We start from the raw sequence: 24,123 nt of genomic DNA on the forward strand, positions 1-24,123 counted from the left end.
CATCTCAAAACCATCCTCCCTACTGCTGGGGCCTTCCCACAAACACATTCACAGCCACTACATGTCTGCTCTTTCCTTCAGCTCTAATTGCTCTCTCTAAGCATTTCCTGTGACACACTTTCCTACTTTCCTTTTCCTCTCAGCATGCTCCTCCCACCACATGTGACTTATGCTTCCTGTAACATAAGCAGGTCACATGGCCTATTAATGGGTAGGAAAGATCTTCAAATCTAAATTGTTATTACAGGAGCTAACATTCTAGTAGGAGAAAACAACACATAGAGTCATTTCAAAGTCTCCACCAAAGAGGAATAGAAAGGTTCTCAAAAATGAATGAATATTCTCTTGTGATAAAGAAAGCCAATTAACCAAAAACAATGAAATACAATGACCACATCTAGCAATACATAAAACAATTCTCTCCTAGTAATCTCTTCATTGGGAGGAGATATCTTTCATTTTTTGTTTTCTAGAACCTTCACCATTTAAAAAAAATTATTCAATGTTTTAACTTCCTTTTAGAGATTGATGCTCAATTTTCATTGTTGTAATAATCACCTATACTGTTCTTTGGCTTCTGATTACTTTATGCTATATTAGTTCATAACGATTTTTCCATTTTATTCTCTTAATATCACAGATATTGTTCATTGTAGAATTAGAAGACCAGGAACTTGGAATCAGAAACTTGAGTTCAAATCTCAGCAATGCCATGAATTTAGCTATGCCATTTATATTACTTATCTGACCTTGGAGAAACAGCCTGACCTCTCTAGGTCTCAGTTTTTTCATCTGTAAACTAAGAGAATTGAACTTGATAACCTCTAAGGACACTTACAACTCTAAGCACTCAGAATTCTTTAAAACTAAAAACTCCCTCACAAAGCATCAAGGGATCCTGCAGTAGGCTCTCTGTATGAAGTCATCCAATGAATCAATTAATCAACAAGCATTTATTTAAGCTGAATACTATGTGTCAATGCCTGTGATATCTGAAGGATTAGAAAAAAGCAAAAAAAAAAAAAAAAGAGAGAGAGAGAAGCAAAAAAAACATTTGCCTTCAAGGAGCTTATATTGTAGTGCAAACAACATATGTGCACCAATGTATATAAGAAAAATTCAGAGGAGAAAAGGTAACTTTGAAAGTGAAGGTAACTTTTAAGGGGAAGGCACAAACAACTATCAGCACTAACCTTCTAGCTGGGTGGGGTGAAATAAAAGAAACAAAGCAGAGGAAAGAGAGGTTATTTTTTTCTTTTAGATTACTGAAAGCATCATTTAAATGTCAATAATTATAAAGGCAACTTTACAGATTCATAAAAGCTATTTTTTAAAAGCCAATTAATTTATTAATTTATAGGTCTGGAATTTTATAAAATCTCTTTCTTGCCCCTTCCCCAAAGAAGGCAGCTCATAAGGTTTAGAAAATTAATCAAATCTACCAACTTCTAAAAACACTCTATAAAGTGCCTATCATATTCTAAATTGAGAAATAAGGAACTGAAAAATCATATAAAAACATTAGAGTTACTTACTCTTAGCCATTCTACCATATTCTCTTCAATTTCGCTGTCAGCAGAAATATCCAATATTAGACGCCGTGTTAAGTGAGCTTTGTGATATCTCATAAAAACATCTTTGTTTTGTACATACTTAAGTACCAAGAGCTGCATGGGAAACAAAACCATTTAGTTTCTTGCCTGCTTAGGTGCTGACCCCTGTCTCACCCCACATATACAACCATGCAGTAGGAGAAGACCCCTTCTATGTAAGTAGTTTATTTCAAAGGGTAATTAATCCTGGTAGGACTCCTGGTTTTTTGTTTAAAATGTTGGCCAAGTTATTTTGGGATGGAGACAAACTACCCTATTGCATTCCTTACGTAAAAAGAAGACTCTTAGAATTCTCAAGACAACTGATTAATTTTTCAGCTGAAGAAGAACAGCTCGCCCTCACTTCTCTCCATTTTCCTTTTTTCCTGTCTTCCTACCTGTCTCTACGGTGCCTTTATGACAGTTTTCGCTCCTATTTTCTTTCCTGTTTCTATTCTTTTTTCTCTTTCTGTTTAATTCTGGTAGCTACAATGATGAGGCTGATAGAGCAGCTCTTTTTGTACAGCTCTTTGGCTGATCATTTGGGGATCTTATGAAATTCAGTCAGAATGTGCTCCCCAGCACCTGGGCTCCATCTTATTCTTTACAAAGAAGTTTTACAAAAGTAAAATAAGAAGAAAGCAACATGGTGATGTGCATTCTCAAAGTTGCCTTTGGGTAAAATTGCTTCAAGTGAAAAACTGATAACCTTACATTGACACTAAAGATCTTATATTAATTACACTTAAAATCTTTATGGATGTTATCAGAGAAAAACCAAAATCAAAACAAGGACATTTAAATAAATGATCACAATATAAAAAAATTCACATACCACTTCCTTAAGTTTGGCTTCAATTTCTTCAGAGGTTAGTTTTTTGCTTAGTGGTGTTTTTCTTAGCAACATGTCACAGTAATTGGCAAGAAGTTCAGGGCATTTTGATTCAGGTTGTGTTTTTAATCCAACCCTAAAAGTAAAACACAGGCAATCCATTAAACTGCATTTACCATTTCTGAATATACTTCCGGCAACCAGTCTTTTACACACTAAGTTCTTATGTTGTACAACTCCTCCCTAGGAAGTACCCATTCCTTTTTTCTACACCCAAATGCCATTATCCAAGTTCAGATTCCTATCACACATTATGCCCAAATCATTCCAACAGTCTCCTAAGCTCTAGTCTTTACCACCTCTAAACCATTCTGTGTATTACTACTCTACCTATCTTCTTAAAATATAGCTTTTATCATGTAACTTCTTGATAAAAAAAGTCCATTAATTCTCAATTTCCTGAAAGATCAAGTCTAAATTACAAAGTTTTGTACTCCACATCCTCCACAAACAGGTATCTCTCTTACCTCCAACTACTTTCTATGTGAATCCTCAACTTCAGTCAAATTTATTGGCCCTAGCATACTTTTGATGCTGTGTTCTCACTTCTGTTGACATGCCTGGATCGCCAACATCTCAATTTTTACTACTTTAAATCTTACCCAGCCTTCGAGATCAGTTCAAAGCCTATCTCCTTTGTAAATTCTTCTTCAGTTGGCCCAGCCTAAGTCATCTCTCTCTTTTGAGTCCCATATTAATTATTCTCTATATAATTTGCATGCAATTCAATTTAATAAGCATTTTAAAAAACATTTCAATTTATTATTTATTTTGGATATTCTTTTCTTTTTGCATTCTGAATTCCAAATTCTCTCCCTCCTACTCCCTCCCCCTGCCCAGAGAAGATAATAGATGTACTAATATGTCTTGCACCAAGCAAGCCTCTTGTAATATAATCCTGTACAATCTTTGACATCTCTTCTACTGCTGCTTGATTACAAGCCAGGTGCAAAAAGAGCCAGTATACATTAAATGAATAGCACAATGCCCTATGTTAAAATGCCCTTTGTCAACAAGGTAAGCAGCTAGAAGGCCACTCTGCTTTTGTTTGCTGTCAAAACAACCAAACTCCAAGTAATGTAGTGGTTTTCTCTAGTGTATAAGTCTCCTTAATACTAAAATAATAATTTCTTGGGGGGCAGAGCCAAGATGGCAACATGAAAACAGCAACTCGCTTGAGATCTCCCCCAAATCCCTCAAAACACCTGTTAAAAAATGACTCTAAACAAATTCTGGAGCTACAGAACCCACGAAATGAAAGAGTGAAACAAGTCTCCAGCCCAAGATGGCCTGGATGGTCTCTGGGAAGGGTCTACCGCGCTGTGCTGGGAGCAGAGCACAGCCCAGCCCAGCACAGGCCCCACCAGGACAGACCAGGCCGCAGTAGACCGGGCAGAGCAGGCCTAAAGCACTGAATCACTGGCAGCCGTGGCAGTTTCCAGACTTCTCAACTCACAAAGGCCAAAGACAATGGAGCAGGTCAGTGGGAAAGCTGTTGGACCCAGGTGAGAGAAGGGCATGGTCCGGCTCCCAGGCAGCAGAGGTAGCTGCAGCTGCTTCCAGAGCTCCAGGCCCAGACAGTGGGGGGAATCAAGCAGCTGATCAGAGCAGGAGTGCAGGGATCACTTTGATGGCACTGAGGCAGGTTTTTCTCTTGCTTTGCCCTGCTTGGATCTGGGTCACAGTCCTAGTTGGCTGTCCTGGGGGGAGGAGGAGCACTGGGGTGGCAGAGCTTGTGGAGTCATCCTGGTAGTTACACAGCAGAAAGGAGTGCTTGCACTCACAGACCAGAGTACAGGCTGGGAGAGGAGCATCAGACCACCTCAGAATAGAAGTAGCTCTGAAAACAGCCATACCCTGACAAAGAGCTCAAAAATCAAGTAATTGGCTGGGAAAATGAGCTAGAAGTGTAAAAGGATTCAGACTATAGAATCTTACTTTGGTGACAAAGAAGATCAAAACATACAGCCAGAAGAAGTCAACAAAGTCAAAAATCCTACATTAAAAGCCTTCAAGAAAAATATTAATTGGTCTCAGGCCATGGAAGAGCTCAAAAAGATTTGGAAAGCAAGTAAGAGAAGTAGAGGAAAAACTGGGAAGAGAAATGAGAGTGATGCAAGAAAATCATGAAAAATGAGTCAACAGCTTGTTAAACCCTCCCTAAAACTTGTTAAACTTGTTAAACAGCCCCCCCAAAAAATACTGAAGAAAATAAAGCTTAAAAATAGACTAGACCAAATGGCAAAAGAGCTGCAAAAAGCCAATGAGAATGCCTTAAAAGGCAGAATTAGTCAAATGGAAAAGGAGGTCCAAAAGACCACTGAAGAAAATACTACCTTAAAAATTAGAATGGAGCAACTGGAAGCTAGGGACTTTATGAGAAATCAAGAAATTATAAAATAGAACCAAAAGAATGAAAAAATGGAAGACAATATGAAATATCTTATTGGAAAAGACAATTACCTGGAGAATAGATCCAGGAGAGATTATTTAAAAATTACTGGATTACCTGAAAGCCAGGATCAGAAAGAGTCTAGATATCATCTTTCAAGAAATTATCAAGGAAAACTGTCCTGATATTCTAGAACCAGAGAGTCACATAGAAATTGAAAAAATCCACCAATCGCCTTTTGAAAAAGATCCCAAAAAGAAAACTCCTAGGAATACTGTAGCCAAAATCCAGAGTTCCCAGGTAAAGGAGAAAATATTGCAAGCAGCCAGAAAGAAAACAATTTGAGTACTGTAGAAACACAGTCAGGATAACACAAGATCTAGCAGCTTCTACATTAAGGGATCAAAGGGATTGGAATATGATATTCCGGAGGTCAAAGGGGCTAGGATTAAAACCAAGAATCACCTATCTATAGGCACATGAAAAAATGCTTTAAATCACTATTGATTAGAGAAATGCAAATAAAAAAACTCTTTTTTAAGAGGTAACACATCTCTCCTGTCAGATTGGCTAACGTGACAAAACAGGAAAATGATAAATGCTGGAGAGGATGTGGGAAAACTGAAACATTATTACATCATTGGTAGAGTTATGAACTGATCCAGCCATTCTGGAGAGCAATTTGGAACTACGCCCAAAGGGCTATAAAAATGTGCATACCCTTTGACCCAGCAATACCACTTCTAGGGCTATATCCCAAAGAGATCATAAAAGTGGGAAAGGAACCCATATGTACAAAATAATTATAGCAGCTCTTTTTGTGGTGGCAAAGAATTGGAAATCAAGGGGAAGCCCATCAATTGGGGATGGAACACTATTGTGCTATAAGAAATGATGAGCAGGCAGACTTCAGAAAAACCTGGAAAGACTTATATGAACTGATGCTGAGTGAGGGGAGCAGAACCAGGAGATCATTATACACAATTACAGACACACAGTATCTGTAAGGGCTAACTTTGATAGACTTGACTCCTTTCATCAATGCAAAGTTCAAAGACAGCTCCAAAAGTTCACAATGGAAAAAGGTATGCACATCCAGAGAAATAATTATGGAGTCTGAATGCAGATTGCGGCAAACTATTTGCTCTCTCTCTCTTTTTTTCCTTTTTTTCGGTTTCATTTCTCCTTTCTCATGATTCATCCCATTGATTATAATTCTTCATTACAACTAGACTATTATGTAAATAAGTTCAATGTGAAGGTATATGTAGAACCTACAATGGATTACATGCACTCTTGGTGGGTTGGGGGGAGGAGTGGGAGAGAGAGAGAAAATTTGGAACCCCAAAACTTGTGGAACTGAGTGTTGTAAACTAAAAATAAAAAATAAATTAAAAAAAACCCAAGAATCACCTTTCCAGCAAAACTGAGTATAATATTTCAGGGCAAAATATGGACTTTCAATGAAATAGAGGACTTTCAAGCATTCTTGATGAAAAAACCAGAGCTGAACAGAAAATCTGACTTTCAAATATAAGAATCAAGAGAAGCATGAAAACGTAAACAGGAAAGAGAAATCATAAGGGACTTGATGTTGAACTATTTTGTTTACATTCCTACATGAAAAGATGATATTCGTACCTCATGAGACCTTTCTCAGTATTAGGGTAGTTGAAGGGAATATGTACATATACACACTCAATTGGGTATCTTACCCTACAGGAAAGTAGGGGGGACAGGGATAAGAGGGGGGGGATGATAGAAGCGAGGGCAGATTGGGGGAGGAGGTAGTCAAAAGCAAACAATTTTGAAAAGGGACAGGGTCAAAGGAGAAAACTGAATAAAGGGGGTCAGGACAGGATGGAGGGAAATATAGTTAGTCTTTTACAACATGACTATTATGGAAGTTTTTTGCATAATGATACATGTATAACCTATATTGAATTGCTTGCCTTCTCAAGGACAGTGGGTGGGGAGGGAGGAAGGGAGAGAATTTGGAAATCAAAGTTTTAAAAACAAATGTTAAAAAAACCTGTTTTTTCATGCAACTGGGAAATAAGATATACAGGCAATGGGGTATAGAAATCCATCCTGTCCTACAAGAAAGTAAGGGCAAAGGGAACAAGGTGGGGAGTGGGGTGATAGAAGGAAGGGCAGACTGGGGAAAGGGGCAAGCAAAATATATGCCATCTTGGGGTGGTGGGGGGAGGGTTTGTAGAAAATTTGTAACTTAAAATCTTGTGGAAATGAATGTTGAAAACTAAAAATAAATTTAAAAAAAATTTTTAAATTGGCAAATTCAACGGCTTTTTCTCATTTCTTACCTTCCTGGGCATCTCTACAAAGTTAATAGTGTTTGAAGGCCATAGACTTCACTTGGCAATATTATAACAAGGTTAGACCTACAATTTAGATATATCACTTTGGCAACTGAGCAGAGGATGAACTGGAGAGACTTGTTGTAGGGAGCCTGGTTAGAAGGCTATTACGAAAGTCTAGGTGTGCTATGATGATAGTTCAAATTAGGATGCTGGTTATGTGAGTGGAAACAGGGGGATGATTAAGAGTGATGTTGTGAAGACAGAAACAAGACAGCAACAGACTGGATATGTGGAGCAAATGCAACAGGGTAGTTGAGGTGGCAGGCTCAAGGGACTACTGCAATGTCATGAAAACCTAGAGATGAGAAAGTATCTAGGAGAAAATAATGAGACTGTATCCTCTAACCTCTCACCCACTGCAGGATTCCTGTGTCTTTTACCACTCTGTTTGTATCATTAACATGGCACTTATTATCTACTACCTTCTAATGTACTTTTTTGTGTATGTGTCTTAGGAATATAGGATTTTAGAGCTGAAAAGCATCTCAGAGACCATATGGTACAACCCCTTCATTTTCTCCTACTGGGGCATAAGCCTTCTTAAGAATAAGAACAGTGTCTTTTGCATCTTTGTATATTTCAGAATGCTTTAACATATTTCTAAAAATTTGCTAAATGAAAAATACCTCCAGAAAACACATGGATGGCCATCCTACAAAACTAATTTTTCCCCCAAGTTACAATCACAGCTTCCTAATGTTTAAATCAAGGAAAGCAAGCCCAGGCAAAGTACTGCAGCAGTAGCACGCTGCACACACCCTTAGATCCACTCTAAACAAAGGTCCACAGTGTAATTCTTTAGCTAAATCTTGATTTTAAGAGAAAAAAAAAGAGATGATGGCAGCTGTTTTCCTCCATTATTTTTCTTTTATTCCATATCCTATTTCAGAGGTAAAGGAAGTTCCCCCAATTCCCCCGAGGCTCCAATCTCTGAAGTTTTTGTAGTTGATTGGCCCATTATTGAAAGATGGTCTGTAGTTGTGACAATCGCAAGACTGTCAGTTAAATACCTACTAGTAGCCTTATGGAACTCCTAGCTAGAACTCAACCACATTTAAGCCCCAAAGCTAGCAATAACAAAAATGTCAAAAACTGATGCATGGAATTATGCAATTAATTTGTTATAAAGAGTTAAAATAAATATGTTCCTTCATTTAAAGAGTTAACATAATCAGAGATATTTGATATTGTGATAGCTATTTAAAGGACAAAGAAAGGAAGTGGAAAAAATACTGTAATCCATAAATTTATCACATCTAAACTAGCCTGACTGAAGCAGTAATGCAAATAAGGGAGAGATGAGAAGGGTGGCACATGCCAGGAGGGTCAAACCACCTAGGCTACCCACCACTGCACCTCAAATTCTGGTTGGGACAACTCAGGACCCAGAGCCCAAGAATTAGGAATAGCAGCACTCCCTCAGACGTTGTATTTGTATAGCTACTGAAGATCTGGAATCCATCTATCAATCAGCACTTTTTAAGTACTTACTATGTGCCAGGCTGTAAATTAAGTGCTAAGGATACAAAGAATGGCAAAAACAGTCCCATGTAAATAAACAAGTGCATATAGTATACAGGGTAGATGGAAGGTGACCTAGAAGGGAAAGCTTGGCCTTAACCTGCATTATCTTCTGTGCATTAAGGCAGACCCAAGGGAGTTTGTCTAAGTGTAGAATCAGAAGTTAAGTACAAAGCTTACCACATTTTTAAAATTTCTGTAATATTGACTTCACTTATTCATGCTGGCCTTCCCTCAAAACAATTAAGCCAAGTCACTGAGGTTTACCATATATGTAGAATCAGATAATGGAAAATATATGTGATATTAAAAAAAACCATAATACCCTACTATATAAATTATTTCCTGATTTCTTGGGGGAAGGGAAGGGAGGAGTTGAAAGTTGAAGTATAAAGAAAAAAAAAACCCAATTATCTCTGTATCATAAGCTTAATAAAATATCTGTACTAACTTCATCTTACATGTGAAAAGTGCTCCATTTTTTATGGCCTCAATGTTGAGGTCTTCCACCTGCAAATAAATAGACTGGACTTGCTTAAGCTCAGAGAAAGAGGAATTCAGGGTTTGGTTTTATTTTGCAAGTAAAAATTTTAAAATATCAAGTCATGTAAATATTTTCCCTGAATTAAAAAAGCATTTTATTAATTTAATTGCTCATTGACACCGAAATGAGAAATCCTTAAAAATGCGAATACACTTTTACTTAAGTTAGAGATTGCACAGATTCAGTTTGTTGATTTGCAGATGGGATGACATTTGTGAACAGTTTTGTTTTCACATGTGGACACACATAAGGAACAAATGCAGCAAAGAAACAACGTCCAAAAACTTAACAACAATTTCTCTTGTTTATTCTAATAATTTTTTTCTTGGGAGAAGAGATAATCTAAAGGGAAAGTTCAACAAACAAGTACTTTCCCCTCATCTAAAAAATGAAAAAAAAATAAAAAAGATAATGAACAGATTTTAAATAAGCTAATGTAGCGTATTTCTAGGTAAGCTACACAAAACAAATATAATGAGGGTTAGTATGATGCTCTGAACATCTAAAATATGGTTAAGTTTCAAAAAACAAATTTGACCATTTTTTTCATTTAAAAATGAATATTTCCTTACCCTTTCTGCTTTAATGGTAATTCAAGTTTAAAAATTGTAGCATCATTCACAACTGCTTTGTATGCCTAGAAATAATTTAAAATGAGATGTCAAAACTTTTTAGCATTTAAAATACACATATGAAATCAGGAATTTTCTGTTAGCATTCAATAAGCATTTACTAAGTGTTTATTATGTATAAGGCACTGTGTCAGGTGCCAGGGACATACAAAAATGAGTATTACACAGACGTTAAGGCGCTTATAATCTAATAACCAAGGAAAGACTACAATTACTACATCATCATCACCATCATTTAAAATAATGGTTTGCATTTCTATAGCACTTTAAGGTTTAAAAATGATTTACATATGTTAACTCATTTGGTCCTCAAAACCCAGGGAGGTGAATGCTATTATTTTTTATAGATGAGAAGACTCAAACACAGAGAAATTATGTGACTTGTCCAGTATCCTACAGCTAGTATGTCTTTGAGGTTGGATTTGAATTCAGGTCTTCCCGACTCCAAGTTCCAAACCACCTTGCTGTCCAACATAAGGAAGAGTGTGAAAAGCACAAAGGAGGGGTCCAATTAAAATGCTATGAGAAATATGAAGAAGGAAAGACTTTCTATAGCCGAGGGGGTCAGAAAAGGCTAAACAGAAGAGATGGCACCTCAACTGGGCTTTGAAGGAAAAACTTCAAATGACAGTGATCATAGGATCATAGAGTTCAGAGACAGGGAACTGTCATGGAATAAAGACCATTTTTCTGGTTGGCAAGTCATACTGCTCTAAGTTTTTATCATAAAAACTAGTCAATTTGCGAGACAGATTATGCAAAGCTGCCCCAGTACTGTGAATGCTATTTATGTCAATAAAAGGAAGGAAAAGAACATAATATATGGAGGTAATCAGGACGCCCATCATAACAGAATGAGAATATCTGAAGGGGAAAAAAATAGACAGTTGCAAGGCCAGGTGCTTAAGGGTCACTTAAGTTTGATTCGACAATTCGGTAACATACCCTGGGAACAGAAAAATGGCACAGCTTATGGTTATTAAAGAAAAGTGGTATAAAGTTAGTGACCAAGGTAAAGGAAAAATTGTAGCATGTTTTCTCATATTTCAAAAGCAATTTTCAAATAGGAAATATTTAAGCTAAGTTGGCTTAAGTCCCAGAAAAATTAACTGATTTGCCCAGAGATATACAAATAGGGAGTAAGACAAGAAGGCATTCAAACTCAGGTGGTGTGATTCGACACTCAGTGCTCTCTCAACTTAACAAATGCATTAAATACCTAGTTTGTGCAAGGCACTCTTTCCCCTATAGTTTACTGCCTTTCTAGGACTCTATTACTAATTTTCCCAGGCAATGCACCAAATTTCCAACTAGACCCAATCTGACTGTGCTTCTGAGAATCAACAGAATAGGCCACATTCAAGCTAGCATGGTCATAAATGGCAATGCCTTCTAGGCAGAGATGATAGTATAAATAAAAATAATGAAATGGGAGAAGGCAGGACAAGAATGGGAAGGAGAAAATAAATCCAGCTTAGTTAGAACATGGAATATATGAAGGAAAATACGATCTAAGGCTGGAAGGATGGACTCAAAGAAGACATCTTGGAGGCAGAAAGACCAGTGAAGTGGTTAAAAGAACAATAAACTAGTATAATGAAGAGAGATGAATTTCTAAACTAGGGTGGTAGTAGTAGGAATGGAAAGAAGGGGAGAAATGTGCAAGAGACTGCACAATCAGAAACAGTTATGACCTGGGTACTAATTAGTTGAGTGGGATTAGAAACACAGGACACTGAAAAATGGTTCCAAAAATTAAAATCCTAGGAGATTGGGAGGATGGTAGTACCATTGCAGGAAATAAAAATTAGGCAAAGAGATGACTTCATTTCTGAATCTGTGAATTTGAAGTACCAGTAAGACACTTAGGCAACTGGGAAAATGAAACAAGAAAGGTTGGTACAAGCAAAGGAGAAAATGTAGAAAAAGAGAGCAAGGACAGAACTCTACCCATTTGTAAGGAGTGGAAAGAGGAAAAGAAGCTAAGAAAGAAAATGAGTTGGTTAAAAAAATAGTAAAAACATTAGAGTACAGAGTCACAGAAGCTAAGGAAAGAAAGGAACTCGAGAAAGGGTAGCTTAGCTAACCGCAACAAAATGCTCAAAGAAGATGAAGGCAAAAAGGACTTTAATCAAATTGGCAGAATGGAATTTTACAGGTCAAAGCAAAGACAGAAGCATACAATTTTCCACATTATATCACTCCAGAAAATTAATAGAAATCCAAAATCCTACACTCATGGCACTAATTTATATTAGGGTATTCAAAACTTGAATGCAAGTATGTTAAAGCAAGTTCTAGATTACTCTGATTGTGCTAGGCTCTGCTAGGACCTACACCTATCATTCAAATATAATTGAATGACGAGGCAGTGGTCTAACTAGTTTTAACTTCTCTTTATAGGTGCAGTTTAAAAATGTGGCTAAATGAGGTAAAGAATTAAAGGGATGGGCTTTAGTAGACAAGTACCAAACCTTTCATTGTCATCAATAAGGTGGTTGTTCCCTCAAGAGTAGTAAAGTGGGCACTGAGATGGAGGCCTGATATGAGCTAAGTCAAAATAAGAGGAATGCATTTTACATAGTACAGTATTTAGAGATGAAGTGAAGGGAAGAGAATGGAAGAAGAAGAAAATGACACCAATACTAGTATAATATTAAGTTATCACTTAATTAAAGTATTTAGAGCTTCTTTCCATAGATGGTACATTCATATTTTAGCTTTCTATAAAAATTATTCTACTGTTTTGTTGGAAGAACTAAAAAGAGGTAGATGATAAAACCCTTTATTAATACTATTCACTATCTCTGTGTATTTTTCACTCCTTCATATGGCCTGTAACCTGTAGGAGTTCCTCTTAAAAGCAATTCTCTCTCCCATATCTCATTTCCTCATCTATACTAGAAGCTCCTCTGGGGAAAGGATTATGCTTTACATGCCTCTTTACTACCTAGAACTTAGTTAATACATGTGCTATATAGTAAGTATTTGATAAATATTTTGTTCACTGAATGTGACCTACAAAGAGGATAAATCAATTTAGAAAAGTATTTTGCTTTACTCTCAGAAGTGATTTTAATTCTCTTTAGAACAGTATGTAAAGCAGGGTGGAGTTCTGAGCAGAAGAATAAGATACAGACACCTCCTTTTTCTTGAACCAAATGGCTTTCCAAATAACAGACACACATAATCAAATACAGGTAACAAAATGTATTACAAAACTAAAAATAAACAATGCTTATATTATAAATGGCACTCTCCTCCAATGGTAAAGATAAATGAGTTAGCTATATAAGACCACTCATTTATTTGACGATTTTAATTGTCTAATGAAGGAAATTTTTTGACTGAAAGTAAACTGTGATGGTGACATTTTTAGTAAAAAAAAACAAAAACCCAGTGAAGGTCACATACCTTATCTCTTGCAGTAAGAAATCGTGGATCATCTTGAAATGCTTCTTTGACAAGTTTACTAAATCTATTAAATAGTGTAAGCAACTGTTCAACATATTTTTCAGAATCCTACAAGTACAACACATTTGGAAAAAAGTTAAGCAAAATGCTATATTGGTGAAATTGATTCAAATATGTAACTTACACAAATGTGCTCAGAAAATATCATAAATAGAATTACTGTATATCTAAAACAGTAAGAATATTTTCTTGATGTGATACTACATTGTAAATGTTATTTCAATTACATTGTCAAGTATTTGCCATTTTATTTTCTCATCTTGACATGCATTTATTTCTGATATATTTTTCAGAAAAAAACTTACAGTAGTAATAGTTTCAGCAGCTGCTACCATATCTGCTAAGCCAGCACTCACTATGTGTTCCTCTAAATCTTTCAACATTGGCTCTATTCCATTAGGAACTTTGTCCATCAATGAAAACATTAAATGTAACTCTGAAAAGACAAAAAAAAAAAATGCCAGTAAAATCATCTCACCTACCAGAAAATAAAAATCAACTTACCTGAAATTTTCTCTCATAAATAAAGAGTTTGGGAATTATTACAGTAGACAGGACCTGTTCTGATTTAATTTCCCAGTTCATTCCCAACAATTATAAAAACGAAGAAAAAAATTCATACCTCAAAAGTGATCACATACTGAACTGACATCTGAATAACCTAATCTCTTTCTTGGAACTAAAAGTTATTCGAATTTATGTTGAAGATTAGTAAAGTGAATAAGTGAAAGGTATAGCCAGCAATTAAGAATGAAAATCATGTAATCCCAATTTCTTTCAAGTCTAACAATAGTTAATTATTCTACATTACAGAGAAGAAATGCAATGATTTTTAACATTCCCTCCCCTATCAAAAAGTTTCAAAGATTAAAAAAAAGAAAAAGAGTATCACCCTATAATCCTTTTCTCTGGGTTCTTACTTTGGGAGCACCTTCTGCTTATACGTAACCTTATAGTATAGTCCTTTTTAATAATATAGTTTTTCTTAATAAATTTCACTACTCCTCTTTGGATGGTGCTCAAGTACTGTTCCACTTGTTCCATGTCTAATAGCTTCTAGTGGGGTTCCACTGCATGATATTAAGCTACTGAACTTCAAACATCCCTTGATGACAGCAAATGATAAGTTCTGGGTAGATCCTGTTTTATATAAGTATTCTTGAAAATAATATAAACTATTTCTTTTAATAATGAAAACCATAGTTTTGAAAAGAGGGCCTTATTGTAAATAAATGCCTTTGGAAAATTAGATCATATAGTAATAACATCACAGCTTAGGAAAGTAAGCATGGCCTCCTGGACAGAAAGCTGACCTTGAAGTCAGAAGACTCCAGTTCAAGCCCAACTTCTGACACATTTAGTGACCTAGGGCATGTCATTTAACTTCTCAGTGCTGTAGTTTATTCTTTAAGACCAGAAGTTGAAGATGATGTATCAATCAACACTGGATTCAGTCCCTTTTCCCATCCTGAAAAAAATTAACACTAGCCTCCACCTCTCATAATTTGTTTTATAATTTCAAATCTATTAGCACAGAGAAACTGACCAAAGTTTGGAAAAGTTGTGATTTATATTTGTATAGAGAATATCCACATGGATAAAAAAAATCTTTTATAATACTCAAATATGTTCATTGACAGCAAAATCAACGAAGCCATAAGAGCATTGTTAGTTGTCTAAGCCCATAAAGTTATAAAGTAAAAATTTATAAATTTAGAGCACAATTTAATGCTCTTGAAACCATGTCATACCAGCTGTGAATATGTATATGCATTTTTGTATCATTTTCTGCAGAAGTGGTCTTCAATTAAAACAAAATGGACTATTAAAATACATAAGGTCTGATTATAAAGCAACAAGATGAATCCTGTAAGCCAAGCATAAAAAAATCTTTTTTTAATTGTAGTGGCCATGTTTAATGCAAAACAACCTTTTAAAATGGGCTAATAACTTTATCAGATATTCCAAATAGTAATTAAAAGGCTACTAAAGTGACATCAATTTAATAATATTTCAAATAGAAAAAAAAATTTCACAAAAAACTTTGTATTTCACTGGTCTAATCTTCAAGCACAGAACACATTAACTTGTACTTTATCTAAATACTAAGAGTGATATAACTGAAGGCTATCGAATACTAAACAGTTGTTTTTGATACCAAAGTTATGTACTATTTATTTTACTTACTTTCAGTTTCATTTCGTTTTATCATGCCTTGGCACTCTGCTAAAATTGTCTCTTTAAAAGATGTCACTAGGGCATTTACACAGCATTCCATGAGCTGAAACATTAGAAATTAAATTAACTCATTTCAAGATTTTTAGCTCATACGTTTCAATTTAGAAACTAAAACTAGTTTGTCCACAATGTTAAAAACTTATGTGCTCAAAACAGAGGTTACCTACCTGTAATATAGGATCTCCAAAATATATTTTTAATACTAATTCATCATGTGGTTCCCCCTTCCCATAAATTTACCTTGTTTATTTTATGTTCATGTTGCTTCCTCCAAAAGAATTTAAGGATGTCATGGGCAAGGATTGTTTCGATTTTGTCTTTGCATTCCCAGTACCTAGCACAGGGCTTGGTATACAATAAATGTCTAATAAATGTTTGATGATTGATTAGCAACCCCTTAAAACACAGAAGAGATAAAGGATCTTCTTCTTAAGAACCCGAGTAATGACAGTCTTTGATCATAGGATAAGACAATTATCCTATGTACTACTACTGAAAGTGGCTAAGATGTATATGGTTCAAGGACTTTTGGTCAATCTCTACTGAGAAAACTGTTTTCTTAACAGTTCTTGAGGATAAAGACTGTTTATTACAATTCATAGTTTGACCAATTTTTTTTGCATTATCTTTTACATTACTGTTGTCATTTTACATATCACACTCTTGTTCTGCTTTCTTTATTGAGCTGTACTCTAGAAGGCTTAATTGATAGTAACATGTAGAATAGATTAAAAGGGTATGGGGTGGAAGAGGATATATGGCATTTGCAAAGAATAAGGGTCTGAACTAAGATGAATCACATTATTATAGAATGGATGGAATCAGAAAGAGACCAACTACATATGACTTCTCAAATGCAGATATAATAACCTTCCTAAAGCAAAAGTGTAAACATAACACTCCCCTGCTGAATAACTTGCACTGGCTCTCTACTCTCCCTAGAATGAATTATAAACTGCTGTGCTGGCATTAGTCTTTCACAATTTGGCTCCAGCCTACCTTTTCTAAACTAATGTGTATTACTCCCTTTCATATACTGTACATTCCTGCCAACCTAGTTTTCTTTCTGTCTCCCATATACATTTCCCCCCCATTCTACATGATCTGTGTCCATGTCTGGAATACACTCCCTTCCAACCTCCACCTAGAATTCATAGTTTCATTCAAGATACAGCTCGTGTGCTACTTGTTAAGGAAAGCCTTTCCTGATTCCAATTCTTGTATTTTCCTGTTCTTTAAATTAGTGTGTATATACCTATGTGTTTACATGATGCATCCCATCAGTTAAGGCAAGAACTTTTTTCATTTTATCTTTGTATTAGCAATGCCTAACACAGAACGGATTTATGAGATTCTTCATGATGCAAATTGGTTTGGTCATGAAGTTCACCTTAGAAATTCAAATTAAGTTTCTTATTTCATCTGTAAGAAGCTTATACTATTTCTAGTCATCTAAGACTCTTAAGTTGGCGGCAGTAACAATAGAAAGGACCAAAGAGATAAGAGAAACGCTGTGAAAGTAAAATGGAGAGAACTGCCTACTAAATGGATGTGGGGGTTAAGATAAGGAAGGAACTGCAATGTTTCAATTCTGAAGGAATGGAGGAAATGATGGTGCAATTAATTAAAACTGAGATATCTAAGGTTGCACTTGATTTATGGAAGATGAATTCAGGTTTGTTCCCAATTGACAAACATTTATTTTTTTCTCCTTTCAACTCCATGATAAAAGATAAACCTAAGTAGGTATACTCAAGCAAAACAAATTCCCACATTGAATAAGTCCAAAGATCCATGCCTTATTCTGTATGTTGTTTGTCACCTGTCAGGTGGTATGTAACATTCTTCATCACAGATACCCTGGAATCAGAGTCTTTCATTGTGTTGACCAGAGTTCTTTCAAAGATGAATTCAGTTTTGCACACATTGAGTGTAAAGTGTCAAAGAAACACAGGTAGAAATATTTTGCTGCTATTTAGAAAAATCTACAAGTGGAATTCACCTGAGAAAAGAGTTAAGGATAGCGATATCTATTTGGAAATGCACACAGAAGTCATGAAAGCGTGAGAGCAGAGAAAATGGCTAACGAAAATAGTGGAAAGAGAAAATCAGATCAAAGACAAAACTCTAGGCAACATCTACATTTAAGACATGGAAACAACCAGTGAAAAGATAATAGTTAATAGCACTTATACAGAGCTTTAAGGTTTTCAAAGCACTTAAAAATACCATTTAATTTGATTTTCACAAAGATCTTAGAAGACAGGTGCTATTATCCTATTTTACAAACAAGAAAAGTGAGGCAAGTAGAGGTTAAGTGGCTTGCCCTGGATCACATAGCTAGAAAGTGTTTAAGGCAGAATCTGAACTTAGGTTTTCTTGACTACAAATTGAATGTTCTATCTACTGCATTACCTAGAAGCTGAACAACGTGAGAGCAACAAGAAAATCTAGTGGCACGTAAGTTCAAGAAGCAGGGAGCATCAGTAAGAAAAGGCTGATCAGTGTAAAATGCTATAGAAAAGGTAAAAAAAAAAGTTTCAGAAAAGATCACTGGATAAGGTGATTAGGTTGTTACAGAGAACCTTCAAGAAATCTGTTTGATCAAAGAGGGCAAAAGCTTCATTCCTTATTCCTTTTTATTCTAGCTTTTGTAAAGAAAAAGTGATAGCAACTTCTCAGATAAGAAGGAGAAAAGGACTGCCAAAAATAATGGAGAAACTAAGATTTGGAGAAGTAATTTTGGAGAAAAGAGTAACTAATTTGAAGAAGCTCATGTTGGCTAGGATCAAGTTTCTCAGTATGTAATCTCTAAAGGTCTACCAAGCATTACTATTTTATGATTCCTATATTAAAATATTCCTCACAGCACTTTTTGTGGTAGTTAAAAAAAAAACTAGAAAGTGAGTGCCCGTCAAATAGTAAATGGCTGAACAAACCATGGCATAGTATTGGAGTATGCTGCATTGGAGTGTTATTGTACAAAACAAACATCAAAATAGAAGAAACATGGCAGAGGAGATAGGCTGGCTTCAGTTAGGAAGACCTAGGCTCGAATTCTGCCACTTTTTATTTCCCCAACCTACTCAGTGACCATTTTTTTTCCTTAACTGAAATACTGAATTTATTTAATATGTATACTGTGTCTCCCCACCATATCCTTTTATCTGACCACTACTACTACTATTCCTATCATAACATTTCATACATATTTAAAAGAAGCAAAGGGTAGAATTACACCTTGGAAAACTAAACAGGCATTTTGGACAACACATTCTTGGCAAAGTAATCTGGATGACATTTATCAGAAACAGCGGAGTAAGTTCTCACTGCATTATAAAAAGGATAGCCAGATAACAACTGCTACAGAAATAAGATGGAAAACTTTAATAAACTGTTCAAACTTATTTGATATTTTCTCTACAGTCTGAGATCTTGAATAGACTCCTGATCAGACATCCAGAAGCAGTTCTTTACATGAGTGATGAAACTGCTTTCCACTTTTGGAGGGAATTACCCTTTTCAAAGCTGGCCTGAATTTCTACTTAAATATCCTCTATGGAAGTGTGCCCTTTGGGTTTCTTGAGAGTCTTTTTCTTTTTGGTCTGTTTTTGGAGGGGTGAATGCAAAACAGTTAGGGTTAAGTCACTTGCCCAAGGTCACACAGCTAGTGTGTATATCAAGTGTCTGAGGCTGTATTTGAACTCAGGTCCTCCTGAAACCAGGCCTGGTGCTCTACTCACTGCACCATCTAATGGCTCCCCCTTTCTGCTTTTTCAAATAGTCCTGACCTTTTGATTCTGGTGTAGATGCTTTGAATCTTTTCAATTCTGGCTTGATTTCTATGCATTTTTTGCTATAGCACTAACAGATTTCTTCACCGATGGGATCTTTTTTTTCACATTCCTCATCTTCATCATCTTCTTCAAATAGTTTTATCTTTTTCTGTGGTAAGTGTATCAGTATTTTTTAAAGACTGCCCCCAGGAAATTCTCTAAGAATATAAATTGCCAAATGGGTGTCAATTTGCATTTGTAAAGGAAGTTCCTCACCAAGAGCTTAATATCCCAAAGAAATCACAGGTCAGGTTAAAAAAACCAAACAAGCAGTAAGAAGAATTCAAAGAAACAGAAGAAGACTTGTATCAATAAAAACAAATAAAGCACAACTAGTAGACCAGTATACACATGAAAAGCTAGCTGAACAATACTGGTTTCAAAGGATAGATGAAGAAACATACCCCCCTTCTCTCAGTACAGTGGTGGGGTACTATGGGTACAGAATATAGTCAGATGTAGTTGTTGGGTTTGTTGAGTTTTGATTAACTGTTTCTTGTTGTGACAAGGGTAGGTAGAAACAGATATCAGAAAATATCTGGCAAAAAACCAGAAGGGACTGAAAAAAGAAACCAACAAAAGAAAAGACGAGAAAAAAGAAAAGAAAAAATATGATTGAATTGAATTTGCAGGGAACCCAATTTCACTACAACTTCTGTTCACATTGGGAATTTTCAATTCTTGAAACCCCATGTTTCATGCTATAGAGCTTGATGCTTAATATCTTAGTTTTATCAAGACTGGAAAAAAACAGATGACAACTATTTCTGATTCATCTGCCTCAAGCTATCTCTAATCAGGGATCTCAGAACACTTTCTAATTCTGCACTTGCGAAAGTTAGAACCACTGGGTAAAACTGAGTCATTGCCTTAAAATACTATTCAACACTACAAGAAAACCAATAGTTAACTACTGGCATTTCCTGTATCCCCTTTCATACAGGGTAATGTGGTAGACACAAGACTGTGCAATACTAACTTAGAAATACTATATATATTAGACTTAAAACAATACCTCTGTTCAATAAAAACAAGTATTTGTTATGCATCTACCATGTGCCAGGCTAGTGCTACAAAGACAAAAAAACCTTTCCCTTATCTTCAAGGAATTTGTATTTTTATCAGACGATAGGACATCTACATCACCAGATCTTCATCTTCACTCTGGGCATCTTTATAAGCATGCCAAGTTTTACCAAGAGTTATATCTAGAGAATTAATTTTGAGTTGGGCAAGTCTCTTTAATTCAACCTATGTTCCTAATAGGAATTATGGCTTTCTTCCTATGTTATAAAGGCCCTACAATCATGGGCTCTATTCAAGGAAAAATCTTTTGGGAAATCTGAGTAATCTTCCTAATGTAAAAATTTGATTGCATCATTTCCTGCTCACAAAAACCTTTCAGTGGCTTCCCACCATCTATGTAATACAATATTAACTTTTTTTAAGAGGGGGGAAGGCAGGGCAATTGGGGTTAAGTGACTTGCCCAAGGTCACACAGCTAGTAAGTGCGTCAAGTGTTTGAGGCTGATCCTTCTGATTCCAGGACCAGTGCTCTAATCACTGCGCCACCTAGCTGCCCTCAATATTATCTTTTTATTAAAGTCCTTTTTATTCAAGGACTTCCATGATATAGCTCTAACTTACCTTTGTAGACATATTTCATGTACAGTATAGTCTAGTCAAAATGGATTATAGCTATTCCTTGATTTTACCCTGCACTCTTGTCTATCTCTGTGCATTTGGGCAATTCATCTCTTTTACCTGGAATGAACTCCCTCTACATCTCCGCTAAAATCCATCGAAGCACAGCTCAATACAATCTTTTCCTTGAGGCCTTTCCTGATCCCTCCAGCCAAAGGTAATCTACTCTTTTCCTTGAATTTTTCATGCCTCTCCTCTCTATTTGACCTTTCCTATACACTTATCTCATTTTGCCATGGTTATTTTTCTACTTGTCTTATATTCTTAGTAGATTGTAAACTCCTTGAAGGCAAGGATTGTGTCACAGAATTATAAAATTTGATAGCCAGAAGGGACCCTTCATGGTCATGCAGTCCAATTTATAGTCAAAAGAAACCTCTGTTTTATCATATTAGGCAAGTAGTTATCCAAATTGTCCTTGAAGATCTCCAAAGAAGTAGAAGTCTTGAGAGTTTCTTGGACAGCAAAGAGATCAAATCAATCAATACTTAGAGAAATTAATTCCATTCATCAGAAGGACAAATACTGAAGCTGAAGCTTAAATACTCTGGCCACATAATGTGGAGACAGGACTCACTTGAAAAGACTCTGATGTTCGGAAAGACTGAAGACAAAAGGAAAAGGGGACAGCAGAGGATAAGAAGGACAGATAGTGTCATGGAAGGAACAAACGTGAGCCTGGACAGAATTAGGGAGACAGTAGAGGACAGAAGGGCCTTGTATGCTATGGGCCTCAAGGTCTCAAAGAGTTGAACACAACTAAATGGACTCAACAACGTGCCTAATAAATATTTGCCAAATTAAAATGGCTGCTACTGCTTACGTATTTTGGGGGATATGGTACACATATAATGTTACTAACCTTTAACTTAAAAAGGAGAAAAATTAGACTTCCTATACAACAACCATGGATAAAAACTGGCAAGCCCTAAAAATAGTATAAATTTCTCCTTTTGATCTTTAACCAAGTATTAGGTAATTGTTTTTAGTAAAGGAAAGCGGTATTGATGTCCAAAAGGAATAAGGAGAAAAAGTAACTGGAGGAGAAAAAAACTAATTGAATAGGATAAAGAATCTAAATTTGGCCTACCATGTATGAGGAAAGAATTAAAAAAAATTAAGGCTTGGAAAGGAAGAATATTAAAATAATGAAATGAATTCTTTCAGAGAAAACTGGGAAGACATGAATAAAGTGATGCAGTGAAGTGAGCAGAATAAGGAAAACAATTTATACAACAGCAAGAAAAACAACTCTGGAAAGAAGACGGAAAAAATCCAACCTGTCTACAGTTAAAATTTGATAAATAGAAACAAATTACTGAGATTTGTTAACATTTTAAGTATGAAATTGAAACTAGATCTGAGAACTTCAAAGGTTGAAAGGACTGAAACAGAGACACGGAAAACTACCTTCTCTGTTCAAGCAGACTATAGGAGCTCTCTCAAAATTCTAGGGAAGTGTTTAGCTCAAGCAGCCTTAAGTTGGTTCTCCAGAGCTGAAAGAAAGCACTCAGAAAGGATAATCTGGCATAGTCATCACCTTTGAATAATCATTATTTTCTTAAATGGGAGTAACCATAATATGAAACAGATGAACAAAAAATGAAATGATTTTGATTATAAGTAGTTTAGTCATTATTTTATCACCAATACCTCTTAACATATATGTGTGTAGAAACAGATAAAGATATATAGATATAAAAAACAATTTCTTACAGTTATTATAAGGTCTAAAAAGATAGTTGCCTTGATTCTCCTATGTTGACTTGTTGACTTGATTTGTCCTATGTAGAAATAGCAATGAAGTCTTCATACCCTAACACCTAGCTTCCCATATTGATCAATCTTCTTGTGAGAACAAGGAAATGAACCAATCTGAACCAGACTAGAAAGCAAACACAAAGTTTCCCTCCATTAACCTGACCATTTTGAAGTTATTCCAAATCTAAACCAAATGAAAACACAAACAAAAAATCGCAGGAGTTCATGTCCTGAATCATGAAACAGAATAATTCAATTTTAATAAAGGCTGGATCCGATTTCAAAATGAAGTGACTTCCCAACTATTCTAAAAGGTTTTTTTAAATCACAATTAAGAACTAGTTGTAATTATATTTTATATTCTTAAAATATAATTTTATCTTTTCTGTGATAGCTTCAGAAATTAAATGTGAAACGGAAATAATTTCTTCAGTCAGTCAACAAGCACTTATTATATTCCAAGCACAGTGCTAAGCACTGCAGATAAAAGAAAGGCAAAACCATGGAATTCATTGTCTAATGGGGGAGACAACATACAAACAACCCTATACCCAGAAAATATATACAGTGTAAACTGAAGGTAATCTCAGAGCAAAGGCTTCCTGTAGAAGGTAGGATACGAACTTGGTCTTGAAGAAAACCAGATGCAGGAAAAGGCAGCACTCCAGAAATGGGAGACAGCCATTCCACAGGCATGGAATTGAGAGATGGAATGTCACGTGCAAAGAATAGCAAGAAGTTTCATATTGTAGGGGAATGAAATGTAAGAAGCCTAGAAAGGTTGTGAAGGGTTTTAAATGTCAAATAAAAAATTTTATATTTAATCCTGGAGGTTAAGAGGGAGCCACTGGAGTTTAACAAAGTGAGGGGCGGAGGATAGGGGGACAGGGTGAGACAGTCAGACCTGCACTTTAGGAAAATTATTTTGGCAGTTGAGTAGAGGGGAGACTGTAGTAAGACTTGACACAAGGAAACCAATCATCAGGCTGATGCAAGATTCTAGGTGTGAAGTAATAAACGCCTGAACTAAGGGGATGACAGTATCAGAGGTGAGAAGGGGAAGTAGATGAGAGATGCTATGAAAGTAGAAGCTATGAGATTTGATGATAGACTGAATATGTGGAGTGAAAGTACAGAATTGAGAATAACACTAAAA

General features: G+C 35.7%; 1 protein-coding gene across 1 annotated transcript in view; it reads right to left on the minus strand.

Moving 5' to 3' along the window:
* The window catches only part of CUL5 (cullin 5), an 81,846-nt gene that overhangs the window by 11,660 nt on the left and 46,063 nt on the right, over nt 1-24,123 (minus strand). The window contains exons 8-13 of the mRNA XM_036744572.1: nt 15,616-15,709; nt 13,734-13,864; nt 13,369-13,476; nt 9,895-9,959; nt 2,428-2,560; nt 1,536-1,667 (exon numbers count right to left, since the gene is read on the minus strand). Of these exons, the coding sequence (XP_036600467.1) occupies nt 1,536-1,667; nt 2,428-2,560; nt 9,895-9,959; nt 13,369-13,476; nt 13,734-13,864; nt 15,616-15,709 (663 nt within the window). The remainder of the gene's footprint in view (nt 1-1,535; nt 1,668-2,427; nt 2,561-9,894; nt 9,960-13,368; nt 13,477-13,733; nt 13,865-15,615; nt 15,710-24,123) is intronic.

Source organism: Trichosurus vulpecula, chromosome 2 (genome assembly GCF_011100635.1).
Source record: "Trichosurus vulpecula isolate mTriVul1 chromosome 2, mTriVul1.pri, whole genome shotgun sequence".
NCBI classification, from domain to species: Eukaryota; Metazoa; Chordata; class Mammalia; order Diprotodontia; family Phalangeridae; genus Trichosurus; species Trichosurus vulpecula.